We start from the raw sequence: 19,875 nt of genomic DNA on the forward strand, positions 1-19,875 counted from the left end.
GCTAGTAAGCTCAGTGGGGGCCTTTACCTGGTAAGATTTAAAAGCAATAGTTTAGTTTTATTTGTATATTTTTGTTATGTAAAGTTATTTCTTTTACCTTTCCTATACTTTGCACTCCTATTGTGTTTTTTTATTATTATTTAAAATTAATAAAAATAAAACAATAAAATCACGACGTTTCGGAGGCAACACAAGTCTCCGTCATCAGGTGGGACCGTCACAGCCAGATTTGCTGCATCTGGCTGTGACGGTCCCACCTGATGACGGAGACTTGTGTTGCCTCCGAAACGTCGTGATTTTATTGTTTTATTTTCATTAATTTTAATTTCATTTTTTACCTACGTGACTTTACCGAAAGAATAAGAGTATGAATCCTTGCAGTCACGAAAGCTTCAAATCTAGAATTTGTTTTAATTGTTTGTTGTTGGAACGTTCTGACCCCGTGCGTCTACTAGAAACCCGTGGGAAAAGAGCTTCATAGCTCATCGGATTCCTCATCCAGTATATGTAAAGACTCAGACTCAGAGTCGCACCCATGATTGTGCAAGCCCCACCGGTTTGCAGTCCAGAGAATCCCAGTACTGTAGAAGTCTTGTACCGTATCTTGCCGTGTGCGTAACTGCCGAAATGTTGCGGTGAAAATTTCCAAGGTGGAGTGGAGCTATGGGGCCCACCACGTGATTCAACAGTGAACCGGGGATTGAAGTCTTAAGCTGGCGAGATGTTAACTATCTCGCCTGGTATGTAGGAGGTCGTCGGTTCGATCCTTGACCCTGACGCCTGCTGCTGTATATTTGGAGTTTGCATTTTATCCCCGTGGTTACGTGGATTTTTCTCCAGGTCCTCCAGTTTTTTCCCTCCACAATTAGAAACGTGCGTTAAGAGTATTCGGCTGCTGCTATACATGTCCACCTGATAAGCCACTTAGTTGAGCTGTAACTTGTTGATAGCCAGGTCGCTTCTGTAAAATAGCTACATAGCTCAATGGGCCTTATACCTGGTCAAATCAAAATAGTTTAGTTGTTTTATACTCGTTGGTTCTTTCGGTAAAGTCACGTGGGTATAACATAAAATAAATCACGACGTTTCGATCGCAACACAAGCGGCCGTCATCAGGTGGAACAGATACAGCAGGAGTGAACTGCTGACTATGTCAAAAGTTCTCCTGCTGACTATGTCGCTTGTGTTGCGATCGAAACGTCGTGATTTATTTTTATTTTATACCCACGTGACTTTACCTAAAGAACCAATGAGTATGGATTCCTGCAGTCACGAAAGCTTCAAATCAAGATTTTAGTTGTTTTAGTTTAGAGGAATAATATACTTTTGTTTGTTCGATTCCATCTATAGGGGCATTGAACAGGGTGGTGTGGGCTGCTGGTGTGGGCTGATGGTCAATGTTGTAGAGGTACAACCTCTACCCAGAAGTACCACTTTTGAATCAAGCCAGTTTGACACGTAGGCTTTCGCGACCATTATATTCACAATTACAATTTGAGTAAAAATTGTGAATGTTGTGGGTTTACTCTCCAACACACCGGTGTGCTGAAGTGCTGTAGTCACTAATTGACACGTTTTGTTTACGTGGCTAACATTAAATCTTGACTTAAAGCTTTCGTGACTGCAGGAATTCATATTCTTTGGGTCTTTCGGTAAAGTCGCGTAGATAGGTTAAAATTTTTATTTTTATTTTCTTTTTTGTTATTTTATTTGAACCTATCTACGTGACTTTACCGAAAGACCCAAAGAACGTGACAAACATTACTAATTGGTTGTGCCCGGTGGTGGCGGATTTAAGGACACATTTATATTTCCGTGATCTAACCCAAAAACAAAACAAACATTATTCGAATAAATTGTTGCCGTCGCGTGAACCAGTCGCGTTCCCTCTCTGCGATGTTGCCCAGTCATCTCGACCGGCCTCGTGATGCGATCGGGTTACCAGAACACAACGCAGAATAGCATCGATCTTCCCCGAATCTGGACGGGCCGTTGGGCTTCGCGTTGGGCCAACGGCAACCAACGTTGGGCAACCCTGACGTATTTAGCGGGACGGCCGATGATGACGACCCCATTGAGAGCGAGCGCCGTGTTTCTGTCGCCAGCCGGTCTGTGTGAGGCCGCAGAGCGGACGGACAAACCGCTCCGCCTCGTGCTCAAGGTGGTGGGCGCCACGGTGGCATCTCTGACCACCAGCTCGCCGGCCGCACCCGCCACCGCCTCCACCACCGCCACAACCACAACAGCCTCGAGCGTGACCACCGCCGCGAACACCGACGCCGCCAACACAACCGCCACCGCCGCCACGGCGCACGAGCCGCCGGTGCGCCCGCCCCCAGTCTCCGCCGCCGTAACCGTCGCAGCCGTCGCCAAGACCGGGCCCTCGCCTTCGCTTGGCACGACTGACGGGCCGCAACCGGAGCCGGACGCCGAGCCGGATCGGAACGCAGACTCGGAACGGCACCGCGAGCGCCGGAAAAAAAAGAAGAAGAAATCGGAGAAGGAGAGGGAGCGCCGGCCCGGCGATGAGGAGCGCCGGCGCAGGAAGGTGTGGGGGGGGCGCAAGCCGTGACGGTGGAACGGCCGCGCGGTAGCAGCCCTGTCGGCCGCCCCGGTTAATGCTGCGGGGCCTTCACCTGGCAGCGGATTTAGAGAGGGTTTTAACATCTAAAACAAAGACATTGGAGACTGATTACTTTTACAATCACCAAGCAAGCACGATCGCCGACCATGTACCCCCCACTTGACCCCTCCTCTGACCCCGTGTGCCCACGAGTGTGACCTCACATGGCCCCGTCTGTGACCCCGCGTGTGACCCCGCGTGTGAGCGGTAGTGTAGCGGTTAGTGCGCTGTGCTACATACTCAGCAACCCAAGTTTGATTCCCGCTTACGCCCAACACCAGTGACGATTAGCTGCATTGGTCCTGAGCCTCCCGTAGGTCGACTCGGCCTCAATCTAGAAGTCTATAGGAGCCTTTAACACTTAAGTATATGTATGTATGTTGAACTTCTTTCTCACCGTACGTAGCCAACCACGCTAATTGGAGGTATGGGCTAAGGACAACAAACTAAACACAAAAAGCCTCAAATGAGTACCTGGTGCAGTGTGTCAACATAACCACTAGGGAGACGAAGCGTGGTGCTGGCCACCCATCCCTTCGTGTGCCGTGCCGGCCTTCGTAGTTGCTCACTAACAGCACTTGCCCCAACAGCCTGGTGAGGCTACACATGGGGGATCTTTGTCTTTTGAAACCGACTTGTGACCCCACCTGTGACCCTGCATGTGACCCGCGTGTGACCCTGCCTGTGACCCCATCTGTGACCCCGCCTGTGACCCCGCGTGTGACCCCGTCTGTGACCCCGCATGTGACCCCGTCTGTGACCCCGCCTGTGACCCCACCTGTGACCCCGCCTGTGACCCCGCCTGTGACCCCTGCCTGTGACCCCGTCTGTGACCCCACCTGTGACCCTGCATGTGACTCCACGTGTGACCCCGCGTGACCCCGTCTGTGACCCCGCCTTTGACCCCGCCTGTGACCCTGCCTGTGACTCCGCGTGTGACCCTGCCTGTGACCCCGCCTGTGACCCCGCCTGTGACCCCGTCTGTGACCCCGCCTGTGACCCCGCCTGTGACCCCGCCTGTGACCCCACGCATGACCCCGCCGCGCGCGACCCCGCCGCGCGTGACCCCGCCGCGTCGTCTAGGTAGAGAAGAAGAAGCATCGCGAGAAGGAGCAGAGCGGCAGCGACGCGGACGAGGAGTTCTCTCCGCCAAAGAAGGTGGAGGTGAAGGCTCCGCCGGTGCCGGAGCGACCCCTGCGAGCCTGCCGCAACAAGGACCAAGGCACCGCCGCGTCCACCCGCTCGCCCACTCGCCCACTCGCTCACCCGCCACCGTGGCCCCCATAATTTAAAAAAATCGATTGCGGATAATTATCGCTTCAATTACTCGATTATCAACTTGAATGCTCGACGAGTCGGACAAGGGGGCCACAGCCGGGATGTCCGATGATTATTGAAGCGATTATCCCGATTATCGGTTTGATTAGCCCACTGTCGGTTTGATTACTCGGTAAAACCGATTATCAGTTCCATCACTTAATAACATGAAAAGAGTCGTAAAAAATAGCCTCACCTCTTAAGAAAGTGACTTTGTTTTCTCAGTTAACCTGATGCACCGGACTTAACCTCAAGTACAGTGAGGGGATGTTATTCTTTCGTGTCAAAATTATTGCCATTTTTTTATTGGGTTGTGATTTATTTTTTTGTTTTGCGTTGCGGTTGTGGATTAGAGACCACTTCCATATTTCCTATCGTTGAATATTTTAAGGACAACTTCGGAACTTTTTCTGGCGGGAGACTTCCTGAACGTTTCCATAGTGTGCTCGTGTGGTGCGAAATGTCTCCGTGCTGACAATCGTCGCCTCACCCGATACCACGTGGACACTACTTTGTGAGGGGGGCCGGGGGGGGGGGGTTGGGAGGAGGGAAGTGACGTCACTTTCTTTTTCGGACCAATCAGAAACAACCAAACGATTTGGGCCGTCCAAACAAATTTCCTCCGGCCTGAATTTAGAAGTATTGTTTCTTTTTATGAATCTATTGGATTTGAATTGCTGGCAGGCAGCTCTACGTTATCATTCCGCTCTCAATGCCTCCCCCAGGCCAGGAGCTCACGCCGCTGCAGCTGTTACTTGAGCACCTTCTGCAACAGCTTCAAAGGTGACTTCATCGCCGTCATCGTTGTCAGCGCGGTCACAATAATCGTTACTTCTTCTTGGTTCTTTCGGTAAAGTCACGTAGAATGGAAATAATAAAATAAAAAAAATAAAACATCAAATAATTCTCACGACGTTTCGGCCACAACGCAAGCAGCCGTCATCAGGTGGAGAGCAGGTCTGTCGAGTAGACAGAGTCTGAATGACACACTCCAGGCTTGGAGCGACTATTTACGCTGAGATGGAGGGGGGAAGGGCGCCTTGACAAAATAATTTGCATATTAAAAGGAATTTAGCATATTTATGTTTTATTTTTATTATTTTATTATTTCCTTTCTACGTGACTTTACCGAAAGAACCAAGAAGATGAATCCCTGCAGTCACGAAAGCTTTAAATCGAAATTTAATCATTACTTTTTTTTGGTATGGCGCACCTATACGCTGGGGCGTCTCAGAGCGGCTCGCATTACATTTCATATCAAACACCTTTGAAAGGGCACCCCCAGTGGCAGCTGTCCCTGTGGGTACAAAGTGGCATCCTTAATCTAATCTAGTATACAATTACAATAATTACTAATCTAGTATACATTTACAATAATTACTAATCTAGTATACAATTACAATAATTACTAATCTAGTATACAATTACAATAATCCCCCCCCCCCCCGCCTCAAATCGTTGCACCTGATGAGTTAATGATGATGTCACCCTGCTGCTGCTGCTCTATATAAGAACGGGAGACAGAGCAGAGCCTCACCATTCTGGCGAATTGCCCGATGATGCTGGATGCAATTACCAGCGAAACGTCGTGCTACTCAAAAATTGTAAATGTTGTGGTTTCACGCTTCAACACACCGGTGGGATAAAGCAGTGAACTATTTGTCTTTTGTCAGCGTGACACTTTTTTTTCTGATTGGCCGTGTCGGGTGGTGGAGGGTTACGACACATTTATAAATAACGCGATCTAAACCCAACAACGTTGATTGTGAATGGCATCCTTAAGTCGGCTCAAAGTGGGCCGCCCTGCTGGAAACTTATTCAGAAAGTGAATTTATAAACCCGAAGAAGCTTCCAGCACGATGTCTGACGTTCCGCGCCATGTTAGGGTGCCACTCAATGTGCGTATGGAAGAGTGAACTGTCAGTTTTCTGGGATTGCAGCTGAGAATCTCGTTCAAGTTACAGGCTGCTCAGGATCCCCCACCCCCCCTCATCTTCTCCACGCCTGTCCGTCTACGATATGACTCTGATTGGTATCGACTGGAATACATTTTCACGACTCCGTTGAGCCACCGGTAAATGTCGAAAGATCCTTTGTTATGAGCCACCGAACGGAGAGGGTCACTGCATCGCGAGCTTTCAGATGCGCTTCTGCGGCCGTCTGGAACGCTCTTCCCTTCCGATATTAGGAAGCCACTGGAGCTATGCACTTTTAAATCGTCCAGATTGACAAAATCATTCCTTTAGAACAGATTTTTTATGTTTAGTTGTCTATCCCCCGCAACGCCGATTAGCAGCGCTGGCTGCGTACAGTGCGAAATAAGTTCAACATCCAGAGACTCACGCAGAGACCCATAGACTCACACAGAGACACATAGACTCACACAGAGACCCATAGACTCACACAGAGACCCATAGACTCACACAGAGACACATAGACTCACACAGAGACACATAGACTCACACAGAGACCCATAGACTCACACAGAGACACATAGACTCACACAGAGACCCATAGACTCACACAGAGACCCATAGACTCACACAGAGACACATAGACTCACACAGAGACCCATAGACTCACACAGAGACCCATAGACTCACACAGAGACACATAGACTCACACAGAGACACATAGACTCACACAGAGACCCATAGACTCACACAGAGACACATAGACTCACACAGAGACACATAGACTCACACAGAGACCCATAGACTCACACAGAGACACATAGACTCACACAGAGACACATAGACTCACACAGAGACCCATAGACTCACACAGAGACACATAGACTCACACAGAGACACATAGACTCACGCAGAGACCCATAGACTCACATAGAGACCCATAGACTCACACAGAGACCCATAGACTCACACAGAGACCCATAGACTCACACAGAGACCCATAGACTCACACAGAGACACATAGACTCACACAGAGACACATAGACTCACACAGAGACACATAGACTCACACAGAGACCCATAGACTCACACAGAGACACATAGACTCACACAGAGACACATAGACTCACACAGAGACCCATAGACTCACACAGAGACACATAGACTCACACAGAGACCCATAGACTCACACAGAGACACATAGACTCACACAGAGACCCATAGACTCACACAGAGACCCATAGACTCACACAGAGACACATAGACTCACACAGAGACCCATAGACTCACACAGAGACACATAGACTCACACAGAGACCCATAGGCTCACACAGAGACCCATAGACTCACACAGAGACCCATAGACTCACACAGAGACACATAGACTCACGCAGAGACCCATAGACTCACGCAGAGACCCATAGACTCACATAGAGACCCATAGGCTCACACAGAGACCCATAGACTCACACAGAGACACATAGACTCACACAGAGACAAATAGACTCACACAGAGACCCATAGACTCACACAGAGACCCATAGACTCACACAGAGACCCATAGACTCACACAGAGACCCATAGGCTCACACAGAGACCCATAGATTCACACAGAGACCCATAGACTCACACAGAGACACATAGACTCACACAGAGACCCATAGATTCACACAGAACCATAGACTCACACAGAGACCCATAGATTCACACAGAACCATAGACTCACACAGAGACACATAGACTCACACAGAGACCCATAGGCTCACACAGAGACCCATAGTTTGTTGTCCTTCCCCTGCACCTCTGATTAGCACGTGCAGTGCTTCAATCTCACAGGCAGACAAATACAACACAGGCGTGGACCTTGAAAATTATAAACGTTAAGGATGAGCGGCGCGTGATTCCACGTGTAATGGGTTCCGGAGACACTTTTCAGAGGTAACTTCTTTATTACAACACACCACTCAGTACTGACACAGCCAAGGGACACAACCTACTCCTAGCGTGCCTGACACTGGCTACGCTCTCGGGTCCTCCGGCTACGATTACCCTAGGGGAGGCTACCTGACCAGACCCAGCCAAGGTGCGGGTCTAGACTCTGGCTTCCTCGGACCTCGCCCTTACAAGGACGTAGAGCCGGGAGTCCCAGAGTCCCACCACTGGCCCGCACAGCGTCCCGGCCCTTACAAGGACAAGCGGGACGAAGGGGTCCAGGGTCCTAAGCTGGCCGGTCTTGGGTCTTCAGCTGCGACTGGCCCCGATCAGCTGGGGAGGTGCCCTTTCATCCCCCTTGCCCATCGAGGGGTGGGGTTGCGTGGGATCATAGATCCCTCGCAACCCCCCGTTGGTGGCGCCAAGGGGCTCCGCTGTCTGGGATCCTGAGCCCCCAGCAGCTCCCCCCCCTCTTGGGCTTGCACAGTGGCCCCTCCCCTGGGGGTCCGAGGTACCTGCAGATGGACCCCGTCCACCACTGCCGGTAAGTGTGGCCCATCTACGGCGCTACACGCGTGCTGGGAGCCATTCTCCAAATGGGAGTGCGACGTTCTCGTGGTTTGCCTTCCTTCCCCAGGAGGGACCCGCACGGATTTTTTGCGCTGCCTGTGACGGACATGATCGCTCCGGGCTACTCCATGATCATCAAGCACCCGATGGACTTCAGCAGCATGAAGGACAAGATCGAACGCAACGCCTACCAGTCGCTCACCGAGTTTAAGGTCCGTGCCACCGTCACGTTGTGCCCACAGGGACAGCTGCCGCTGGGGGTGCTCTTGAAAATAAAAATAAAAAATGTGCTGAGATGAGATGCCCTGACGTTGAAGACAAATGTTTTGGGTCTTCAGATCTGCTTGGTTCTTTCGGTAAAGTCACGTAGAAGGGACAGCTCCGTTTCTTCACCTGAGGACGGCTGCTTGCGTTGTGGCCGAAACGTCGTGAGAATTTTATTATGTTTTATTTTTATTATTTTATTATTTCCCTTCTACGTGACTTTACCGAAAGAACCAATAGGATGAATCCCTGCAGTCACGAAAGCTTTAAGTCGAAAAAATATCTTCACATCATTTACGTTACTAAATGTAACGTCTGCGTGCGGACAAAAGTGACTTCAGCTTCGGTGGAGGAAGCGCGGAAGTGGAGCGATGCAAGTTACGTCACCGTTTCTCGTGACGTCGCACTCCCGCGGTCGATCCGAAGCAAATTTCATTTCTGGATCGCCCCAACCGTCGCATCTCGGTCCGATCTTTTTTTTCTTCGACTTTTGCTCCGGATAATCCGAAAGTCGTAAACACACGTCCGTCCCTACCACCCGCCGTGCTTCACCGCAGCTCTTTTACACCACAGGGGGACTTCAAGCTGATGTGTGACAATGCGATGACCTACAACCGCCCGGAGACCGTGTACTACAAGGCAGCCAGAAAGCTCCTGCACACGGGATTCAAGATGATGTGCAAGGTTTGTAAAAAAATATTTATTAAAATAAATGTTCGCCTTGTTTTTCCCCAATTATAAATCGGTGTCATGTGACGTTGCCCTGTGTTAGAGAACGGTCCACAGAAGTGGATATCACAGAGTTGCCTCTTAGATACCTTCAGGTGCCATTTAAACACACAGCCTCTGCTATAAACCCATCGCCAACCCCAACCATTTTCCCAACTTGATCTCCATCTATAACCCCAAGACTATCCCTCGCTCCCTGTGTCCATCCCGAATCCTAACCCAGCCTTATCTCCTTGTCTCCATTCTGAACCCTAACTTCTAGCCCAACTCTATCCACATCTCCACTCCTAACCATCACCTCTAACCTCTAACCCAAACCTATCTCCACTCCTAACCCCTAACCTCTAACCTCTAACCCAACTCTATCTCCACTTGTAACCCCTAACCTTTAACCTCTAACCCAACTCTATCTCCACTCCTAACTCCTAACCTCTAACCCAAATCTATCTCCACTCCTAACCCCTAACATCTAACCTCTAACCCAAACCTATCTCCACTCCTAACCTCTAACCTCTAACCCAACTCTATTTCCGCTCCTAACCCCTAACCCCTAACCTCTAACCCAAACCTATCTCCACTCCTAACCCCTAACCTATAACCCAAACCTATCTCCTCTCCTAACCCCTAACCTCTAACCGAAACCTATCTCCACTCCTAACCCCTAACCTCTAACCCAAACCAATCTACACTCCTAACCCCTAACCTCTAACCTCTAACCCAACTCTATCTCCACTCCTAACCCCTAACCTTTAACCCAAATCTATCTCCACTCCTAACCTCTAACCTATAACCTCTAACCCAAATCTATCTCCACTCCTAACCCCTAACCTCTAATCTCTAACCCAACTCTATCTCCACTCCTAACCCCTAACCTCTAACCCAAACCTATCTCCACTCCTAACCCCTAACCTCTAACCCAAACCAATCTATACTCCTAACCCCTAACCTCTAACCTCTAACCCAACTCTATCTCCACTCCTAACCCCTAACCTCTAACCCAAATCTATCTCCACTCCTAACCTCTAACCTATAACCTCTAACCCAAATCTATCTCCACTCCTAACCCCTAGCCTCTAACCTCTAACCCAAACCTATCTCCACTCCTAACCCCTAACACCTAACCTCTAACCCAAACCTATCTCCACTCCTAACCCCTAACCTCTAACCTCTAACCTATCTCCACTCCTAACCCCTAACCTCTAACCCAAACCTATCTCCTCTCCTAACCCCTAACCTCTAACCGAAACCTATCTCCACTCCTAACCCCTAACCTCTAACCCAAACCAATCTACACTCCTAACCCCTAACCTCTAACCTCTAACCCAACTCTATCTCCACTCCTAACCCCTAACCTCTAACCCAAATCTATTTCCACTCCTAACCTCTAACCTATAACCTCTAACCCAAATCTATCTCCACTCCTAACCCCTAACCTCTAACCCAACTCTATCTCCACTCCTAACCCCTAACCTCTAACCCAACTCTATCTCCACTCCTAACCCCTAACCTCTAACCCAACCCTATCTCCACTCCTAACCCCTAGCCTCTAACCTCTAACCCAAACCTATCTCCACTCCTAACCCCTAACCTCTAACCCAAACCTATCTCCACTCCTAACCTCTAACCTCTAATCCAAACCTATCTCCACTCCTAACCCCTAACCTCTAACCCAAACCTATCTCCACTCCTAACCCCTAACCTCTAACCCAAATCTATCTCCACTCCTAACCCCTAACCTCTAACCCAACTTTATCTCCACTCCTAACCCCTAACCTCTAACCCAAACCTATCTCCACTCCTAACCCATAACCTCTAACCCAAACCTATCTCCACTCCTAACCCCTAACCTTTAACATCTAACCCAAACCTATCTCCACTCTTAACCCCTAACCTCTAACCTCTAACCCAAACCTATCTCCACTCCTAACCCCTAACCCCTAACCTCTAACCCAAACCTATCTCCACTCCTAACCCCTAACCTTTAACATCTAACCCAAACCTATCTCCACTCCTAACCCCTAACCTCTAACCTCTAACCAAACTCTATCTCCACTCCTAACCCCTAACCTCTAACCCAAACCAATCTCCACTCCTAACACCTAACCTCTAACCCAAACCTATCTCCACTCCTAACCCCTAACCTCTAACCTCTAACCTATCTCTACTGCTAACCCTTAACCTCTAACCAAACTCTATCTCCACTCCTAACCTCTAACCCCTAACCTCTAACCAAACTATATCTCCACTCCTAACCTCTAACCTCTAACCCAAACCTATCTCCACTCCTAACCCCTAACCTCTAACCAAACTCTATCTCCACTCCTAACCTCTAACCTCTAACCCAAACCTATCTCCACTCCTAACCCCTAACCTCTAACCAAACTCTATCTCCACTCCTAACCTCTAACCTCTAACCCAAACCTATCTCCACTCCTAACCCCTAACCTCTAACCCAAACCTATCTCCACTCCTAACCCCTAACCTCTAACCCAAACCTATCTCCACTCCTAACCCCTAACCTCTAACCCAAACCTATCTCCACTCCTAACCCCTAACCTCTAACCCAAACTTATCTCCACTCCTAACCCCTAACCCCTAACCTCTAACCCAAACCTATCTCCACTCCTAACCCCTAACCTCTAACCCAAACCTATCTCCACTCCTAACCCCTAACCTCTAACCTCTAACCCAAACCTATCTCCACTCCTAACCCCTAACCTTTAACCCAAACCTATCTCCACTCCTAACCCCTAACCTCTAACATCTAACCCAAACCTCTCCCTATCACCACTCCTAGCACGTCGCCCCTAACCCCTAACCCCATCTGTGGGCACCACAGGAGAAGCTGCTGCTGCTCAAGCGGAGCATGGTGTTCATGCACAGCATGGACCGCTCGCAGGAGGCCGCCATCTACGGCGAGGGTGGCTGCTGCTCCTCATCCTCTCCGCTGCTGTTGCTGCTGCCCGGCGGTGCCAACAGCGACCACGGCTCCCTCTCGCCTGCCGAGCGCACCGAGGCCGGCCGGCGAGCACGCAAGTCCGGCAGGGACGCACTGAGGTGCCGGGGGCAGGGAGGCGGTGGTGGTTATGATGGTGGTGGTGGTGGCGGTGGTGGCGGTGGTGGTGGTGGTAATTGTGATGGCAATGGTCGTGATGGTGATGATAACGGTGGTGGCGGTGATGGCAATGGTGGCAGCGGTGCTGGTGATGGCAATGGTGGTGTTAGTGGTGGTGGCAATGGTGGTGTTAGTGGTGGTGGCAATGGTGGTGTTAGTGGTGGTGGCAATGGTGGTTAATGGTGGTGGTCGGGAGCGGTAGTGTAGCGGTTAGCACGTTGCGCTACGAACCCGGCAACCCGGGTTCAACTCCCGCTCACGGTTATTTGAACTGGTCCTGGGCCTCCCCTGCGTCGACTCGTACGAGTAGCACTAGGGAGACAAAGGCAGCTGGGCGTGGTGCTAGCCTACCATCCCCTCGTGTGCCGTGCCGGCCTTCATAGCTGCTCGCTCACAGCACTTGCCCCAACAATCTATTAAGGCTACACAGGGGAACTTTGTCTGTACCTTTGGCAGTGGGGTGGTGGCAATGATGGTGCTCCCTCCACCACCGCCACTGACCCGCACAATCTCATTTGAGAGCACGCGCGCGTATCACGGCGCGTGCGTGTGTCGCGCGAGCGTATCGCGCCGTTTGTGTTGTCGTGCCCCCCGCCGCCCGCCGCCCCCCCACCCCCCACCACTCCTCCCCCCGCCCCGCACGTCCCAGCTTCCCCGCGGCGGCGGCGGCGGCCTACACGCCGGAGTCGAGTGCGTGCAGCCTCGCGGGCAGCAGCACGGGGGGCAGCACGGGGGGCAGCAGCACGGGCGAGGAGGACGTCACCGCGCTGGCCGAGCACGCGGCCGACGAGGCGCGCGAGCGCCTGCAGCACGGCCGCCCCCGCAGCAAGGTGCGTCCACCCAGCCCGCTCGTCCCTGGGTGGCCACCCAGCCCGCTCGTCCCACCCAGCCCGCTCGTCCCACTCAGCCCGCTCGTCCCACCCAGCCCGCTCGTCCCTGTGTGTCCACCCACCCAGCCCGCTCGTCCCACCCAGCCCGCTCATCCCTGTGTGTCCACCCAGCCCACTCGGACCTTCCATGCAGTTGCTCTTCAATGCCCCCTGTGCCACCCCAAGACATCAATCTCTGCCTCCTCTCTCGACACTCTCTCCCATCCACACCCCAATCTCCTCTCCATTCTACATTCTCCCCTCTGCTCTCTCTCTCTCTCTCCTTTCCCTCCACTCTCCCCTTCTCCCCTTACGTCTCTCCTCTCTTCCCAGACACAGATAGTGTCAGCGTCAGCGTCATCGGCGGCGTCCTATCCCACTCCACTCTCTGCACCGTCCCCTCCTGCTCACTCTCCCTTTTCTCGCTCTGTTCCCACTCCTCCCTGTGGCCCGGAATCTATCCCGATCTCTCCCGATCTGCCCGGGTTTGCCCGAACCTGCCCGGATCTGCGCCCGGGGTCTGCGGGTGCCAGATCGGGTTCCTCCGGCGGGACTGCGGTGGCTCCACGTCGCTTGCGGTCGTCAACCCTTCGGACCCGGACACCGAGGGTAACGTCATCGCACGGAGACCTCGTGGGGGGCCCTTGTCCCCCCCTGCCCCCCCCCCCCCCCCACCGAGCCTCGCGGCCAGGCCACAGTGCTACCGCCACCGTGCCGTGAAGTGGTTATCGCACGGGCTTCCAAACCAGTGGTGGCCGGTCCGATTCCGTCTCCCGGAGCGCCGGTGCCAAACGATGCACCTTTCAATTGGCGCAGTTGGCTGCCTACGGTGCGAAAGAAGTTCAACATACATACGGACGTACAATGGGCTCGCGTCTGTCTACACCCCCTAGCCCAGGCGGTGATGGTCGTGAAGCCAGCGGTGGTCCTGGTGGTTGGAGTGGTGTTGGCGGCAGTGGTGGTGGTGCTGGTGGTAGTTGCCGTGGGTGTTGTAGTAATGGTGGTGGTTGTAGTAGCAGTGGTGGTGGTCACGGTGATGGTCATGGTGGTTGTGGTAGAAGTGGTGTTGGTTATAGTGATGGTTATGGTGGTTGTGGTAGAAGTGGTGTTGGTTATAGTGATGGTCATGGTGGTTGTGGTAGAAGTGGTGTTGGTTATAGTGATGGTTATGGTGGTTGTAGTAGCAGTGGCGGCCTGTCCCGTGTTGTAATTTGCCGTGCGTGCGTGTGTACGTGCGTATGTACGTGTGTGTGTGTGCGTGTGTGTACGTGTGTGTGTACGTGCGTGTGTACGTGTGTGTGTACGTGCGTGTGTGTACGTGTGTACGTGCGTGTGTACGTGTACGTGTGTGTGTGTACGTGTGTGTGTGTGCGTGTGTACGTGTGTGTACGTGTGTGTGTGTGTACGTGTGTGTGTACGTGCGTGTGTACGTGCGTGTGTACATGTGTGTGTTTCCATGTGTGTGTGTACATGTGTGTGTGTACATGTGTGTGTGTACATGTGTGTGTTTCCATGTGTGTGTGTACATGTGTGTGTGTACGTGTGTGTGTGTACATGTGTGTGTGTGTGTGTGTACGTGCGTGTGTACGTGCGTGTGTACGTGTGTGTGTATGTGTGTGTGTACGTGCGTGTGTACGTGTGTGTACGTGTGTACGTGTGCGTGTGTACGTGTGCGTGTGTACGTGCGTGTGTACGTGCGTGTGTGCGTACGTGTGTGTGCGTACGTGTGTGTGTGTACGTGTGTGTGTGTGTGTGTACGTGTGTGTGTACGTGTGTGTGTGTGTGTACGTGTGTGTGTACGTGCGTGTATACGTGTGTGTGTACGTGTGTGTGTACGTGTGCGTGTGTACGTGTGTGTGTACGTGTGTGCGTGTGTGCGTGTGTGCGTGTGTACGTGTGCGTGTGTGCGTGTGCGTGTGTACGTGTGTGTGTACGTGTGTGTGTACGTGTGCGTGTGTACGTGTGTGTGTATGTGTGTGTGCGTGTGTGTGTGTACGTGTGCGTGTGTACGTGTGTGTGTACGTGTGTGCGTGCGTGTTTGGCTGTGAAGAGGAGGAGATGTATCCGGTGAACATGGGCGTCCTCGTCGGAAAGATTCATCCCGGAATCCCGGTGCCTCCCGGCTTCAGGGACGACCGACGGGGAAAGTTGAGGCCAGGTGTGGAACATGACTCTGCGATGATGATGATGATGATGGTGGCGGTGGCGGTGGTAACAACTTTCGAATGTAGAACTTGTAAAGTGGACAGTTTTCGTTGAGCCCCTTACAGAGAATGAACCAGAGGCGTGGAAAACCACAGACAAGCAGAAAGGCGCCACCAATTGCCCAAGTTCTGCTGTCCTATGTTGGAATGTTTGGCCAACAATGATGATGCTCATAATACAGGTTATTGGGTTAGATCGCGCAAGATTAAATGTGTCGTAACCCTCCACCGCCCGCCACAGCCAATAGGGTTTGCAACGTAAACAATACGCCAATTATAGTAGTAGGTTTTTACCCTTTTAAACTGGTACAAAACTGACACCTTTATTCAAGGCATCATGTTTGCAATCACCACAACACAAGTAGTTGAAAAAGCAAGCAAAAAGAAGCTTATTTTTGTTTGCTTTTTTGACTACTTGTGTTGTGGTTATTGCAAAAATGATGCCTTGAATAAAGGTGTCAGTTTTGTACCAGTTTAAAAGGGTAAAAACCTACTACTATATTTTGCCACTGGTAAAAGAGATCTCATAGAATGCGCCAATTAGTTACGACTTTAGCCCACCGGTGTGTTGGAGAGCAAATCCACAACATTGACAAGTTGAATGCGGCGTTTCGCTGGTAATTACACATCCAGCATCATCGGGCGATTTGCCAGATTAGTGAAGCCATCCATCTGCTTCTGGTCTTAAATCGAGCAGCAGCAAGACGACGCCATCACGGAACCCAATCAGTTGCAGAAATCAGAGGCGGAGGAGGGGGGGGGGGTATTATAATTATATAATATGTTAGTAAGCAGTTAATTACTATGCGTTTCCTCTATAAGGAATTGTAGTTGCATAATGTACGCTGCCTCAGTAACCCCCCCCCCCCCCCATCATTGTGCAAGAGCGCAGAAGGGTGGTCAACACATCTACGCCTCTATATCAGGAACGAAGCAGGTGCACTTCTCCACAAATCTGGCTGTCGCCTGATGAAGCTGGTTGTAATTACTGGCGAAACGTCGAACTCGGATTGTAAATGTTGTGGCTTTGCTCTGCAACACACCGGCGTGCTGTACTAGTACACTACACTATACACAACATAATACACTACACTATACACTACACTACTATACACTACACTATACACTACACTACTATACACTACACTAGACACTACACACTAGTGCTGTACTAGTACACTACACTATACACTACACTATACACTACACTATACACTACTATACACTACACCATACACTACACTATACACTACACTACACACTATACACTACTATACACTACACTATACACTACACACTACACTATACACTACACTACACCATACACTACACTATACACTACACACTATGCTACACACTGCACTATACACTACACTATACACTACACCATACACTACACTATACACTACACTACACTACTATACACTACACTACTATACACTACACTACTATACACTACACTACTATACACTACACTACTATACACTACACTATACACTACACTACACTATACACTACACTATACACTATACACTACACTATACACTACACTATACACTACACTATACATATACACTACACTATACACTACATTATACACTACACTATACACTACACTATACACTACACTATACACTACACTATACACTACACTATACACTACACTATACATATACACTACACTATACACTATACACTGCACTATACACTGCACTATACACTACACTATACACTACACTATACACTACACTATACACTATATAACCTCGTGCCACGGCAGATCTCTCGCCTACTTCAGCAGCTGTTTCTTGCCGTGGTTGTCCCACCTGATGACGATTGCTCGCGTTGCGATCGAAACGTCGCGATCTATTGTTTTCCACCTGCGTGACTTTACCGAAAGAACCAAAGAGTTTAGTTTTAGGGATGTTGGCTATCGCAGCGTGATGGGCAAATCGCCCGGCCGCTTCACCGCCACGTCGCCGCCGCCAGGTTCAACCCAGATTTGAATTCCGCACTCCTCGCGATCATCGTCGCCTTCATCGCCAGCCGTGATCCATCCACTGCTGCCTGACGAAGGCCTTCCACAAGCCACCGCCGTCTCTCTCACGCTAAGGTCCCCCCATGCACACGGCTGCCTCGGCGGTTTAAAATAGCTGTCATCTATCCGGCGGGGAGGCACTTGCCAACCCCAGCGGTGGCGCGAGCGAGCAATTGCAGGGCCGTGCCTTTACCTCGACCTTTTTTTATTCGCCTAACTCCCCCCCCCCCCTCTGTGTCCACCTAACTCGCCTACCCGGCGGGAGCCACTCAACCCCCTTCCTCTCCGTTCCCCCGCGCCCCCCCCCCCCCGTGCCCGCCGCGACAGTGACGTACCTGAACTACGGCCCCTACAGCGGGCAGCCGCCGGTGCCGCCGCCGCCACCGCCGCCGCCCTACGAAGGCCCCCTCGCCGGCCTGCTCGACGGCGCCGCCTCCTCCTCCCAGCTGCTCTGCTCCACCTACGGGGGGGACGACGCCGCCGTGCAGTACGCGCTCAGGTGAGGCCTCTCCCAGGCCGGCGGCCGCCGGGGTCCCGCGTTGGAGTACCGCGCGGTTAAAGGTGAGCCGGGTTCGTGGTCGGATGAGCACGCCCGCGTGCCAGTCGACGGTTGACGTTCCAGGTGGACTGCGAACGTCAAAGGAATGGTGCCGCCCCCATAGTCGCCCCCATAGTCGCCCACATAGTCGCCCACATAGTCGCCCACATAGTCGCCCACATAGTCGCCCACATAGTCGCCCCCCCCCCGGTGATCCGTGGATCAAACAAATCGCTCGAGACGTCGGTGTACGGCCACGAAGAGCAATCAACGCGAATGCTGTCGCAAGAGGTCACGCGGTTTGACGTGACGGTCCTTCGCTGACTGTGCGCAATCAACTAATGAATGTGTGGCACGTGTGCGTGTGTGCGTGCGTGCACCTGTGTACAACCTACGGGTGTAGAGTGGGGAGCGGCAGCGTGGTGGTTAGCGCACTGCGCTACGAACCGCGAACCGGGCAAGCCGAATCCCGGTCACTGCCGAGATCGGTGACGGATGTCTGCACCGGTGCTGGGGCCGCTTCTGGGTCGACTCAGCCTTAAAATGATTACCCGGTGCGATGTGTGTAAACATCAGCATCGGGGAGACGAATGTGGCCAGGCGTGGTGCTGGCCCATTAGGTGCAGTAGCTGCACTTGCCCCAACAGTCTGTCCAAGGCTATACGGTGGATCTTTGTCTTTGTGCAGTCTGCAGGAGTTCGCCAAGGGCTGCGGGGAGTGCGCGGCGCGTGTGGTGGATGATCTTCTCGACGCCCTCACCAGCGGGGAGCACTCGCGCACGCTGCGCCTGCTACACGAGGTCACGACCCCGCCCCAAGGGATTGTGGGACAACGGGGAGTAGCAAATTTGTTTTTTTAAATGAACACGCGCGGTCATTTCGCCAGTCCACTCCGCATACGGAAACATGACGTAAAGTATTCTTGACAAAACCTGTGAAGAACTTTACCGTCGTCAAATCAACAAGCGGATAATATAGCTCCTTCACAGCATCTCTCTCTCTCTCTACACATCTCATCAGTCCCACGGCCTCCTGGGAGCGAATAATTCTAGGAGCTTAAATTTCGATTTAAAGCTTTCGTGACTGCAGGGATTGATCTTCTTGGTTCTTTCGGTAAAGTCACGTAGAAGGAAAATAATAAAATAATAAAAATAAAACATAATAAAATAATTCTCACGACGTTTCGGCCACAACGAAACGTCGTGAGAATTATTTTATTATGTTTTATTTTATTATTTTATTATTTTCCTTCTACGTCACTTTACCGAAAGAACCAAGAAGATGAATTCTAGGAGCATTAAATCGGCACAAGAAAACTGAGGACCGGCTTTGACGTCCACTGCCTTGTCAGCAGGCTCAGGCTCCTTTGAAGCAATGCCGCTGAACTGCCAGTTTATTGGTTTAGAGTATTTGGTTGCTATAAATGTCCACGTGATAAGCCACTTCGTTGAGCTATCACTCGTGATAGCCAGGTCGCTTCTGAAGAATAAATATACATTTCGATTTCAAGCTTTCGTGACTGTCTTCCCGACAGACCTGTTCTTCACCTGAGGACGGCTGCTTGCGTTGTGGCCGAAACGTCGTGAGAATTGTATTTTATTATGTTTTACTTTTATTATTTTGTTATTTCCCTTCTACGTGACTTTACCGAAAGAACCAAGAAGAATAAATATACAGCTCAGTGGGCCTTACCTGGTAAAATAAAATAAAATAGTTTATAGTTATAGGCAAGGACCCTCCCTGTCTGATATGGGCGCTCCCACT

General features: G+C 51.1%; 1 protein-coding gene across 1 annotated transcript; it reads left to right on the top strand.

Moving 5' to 3' along the window:
* The first annotated feature begins 2,062 nt into the window (after positions 1–2,062).
* Positions 2,063–19,267, top strand: LOC144735125 (bromodomain-containing protein 9-like). Its single transcript, XM_078617542.1, has 11 exons — positions 2,063–2,548; positions 3,707–3,845; positions 4,666–4,723; positions 8,423–8,567; positions 9,193–9,303; positions 12,188–12,405; positions 13,176–13,293; positions 13,866–13,952; positions 15,205–15,490; positions 17,902–18,073; positions 18,800–19,267. The coding sequence occupies exons 1-11, from the start codon at positions 2,063–2,065 to the stop codon at positions 18,969–18,971; spliced, it is 1,992 nt and encodes a 663-aa protein (XP_078473668.1). The 3' UTR covers positions 18,972–19,267.
* Positions 19,268–19,875: the final 608 nt, after the last annotated feature.

The sequence above is a fragment of the Lampetra planeri genome, chromosome 54 (assembly GCF_965212315.1).
Source record: "Lampetra planeri chromosome 54, kcLamPlan1.2.h2, whole genome shotgun sequence".
Classification (NCBI taxonomy): Eukaryota; Metazoa; Chordata; class Hyperoartia; order Petromyzontiformes; family Petromyzontidae; genus Lampetra; species Lampetra planeri.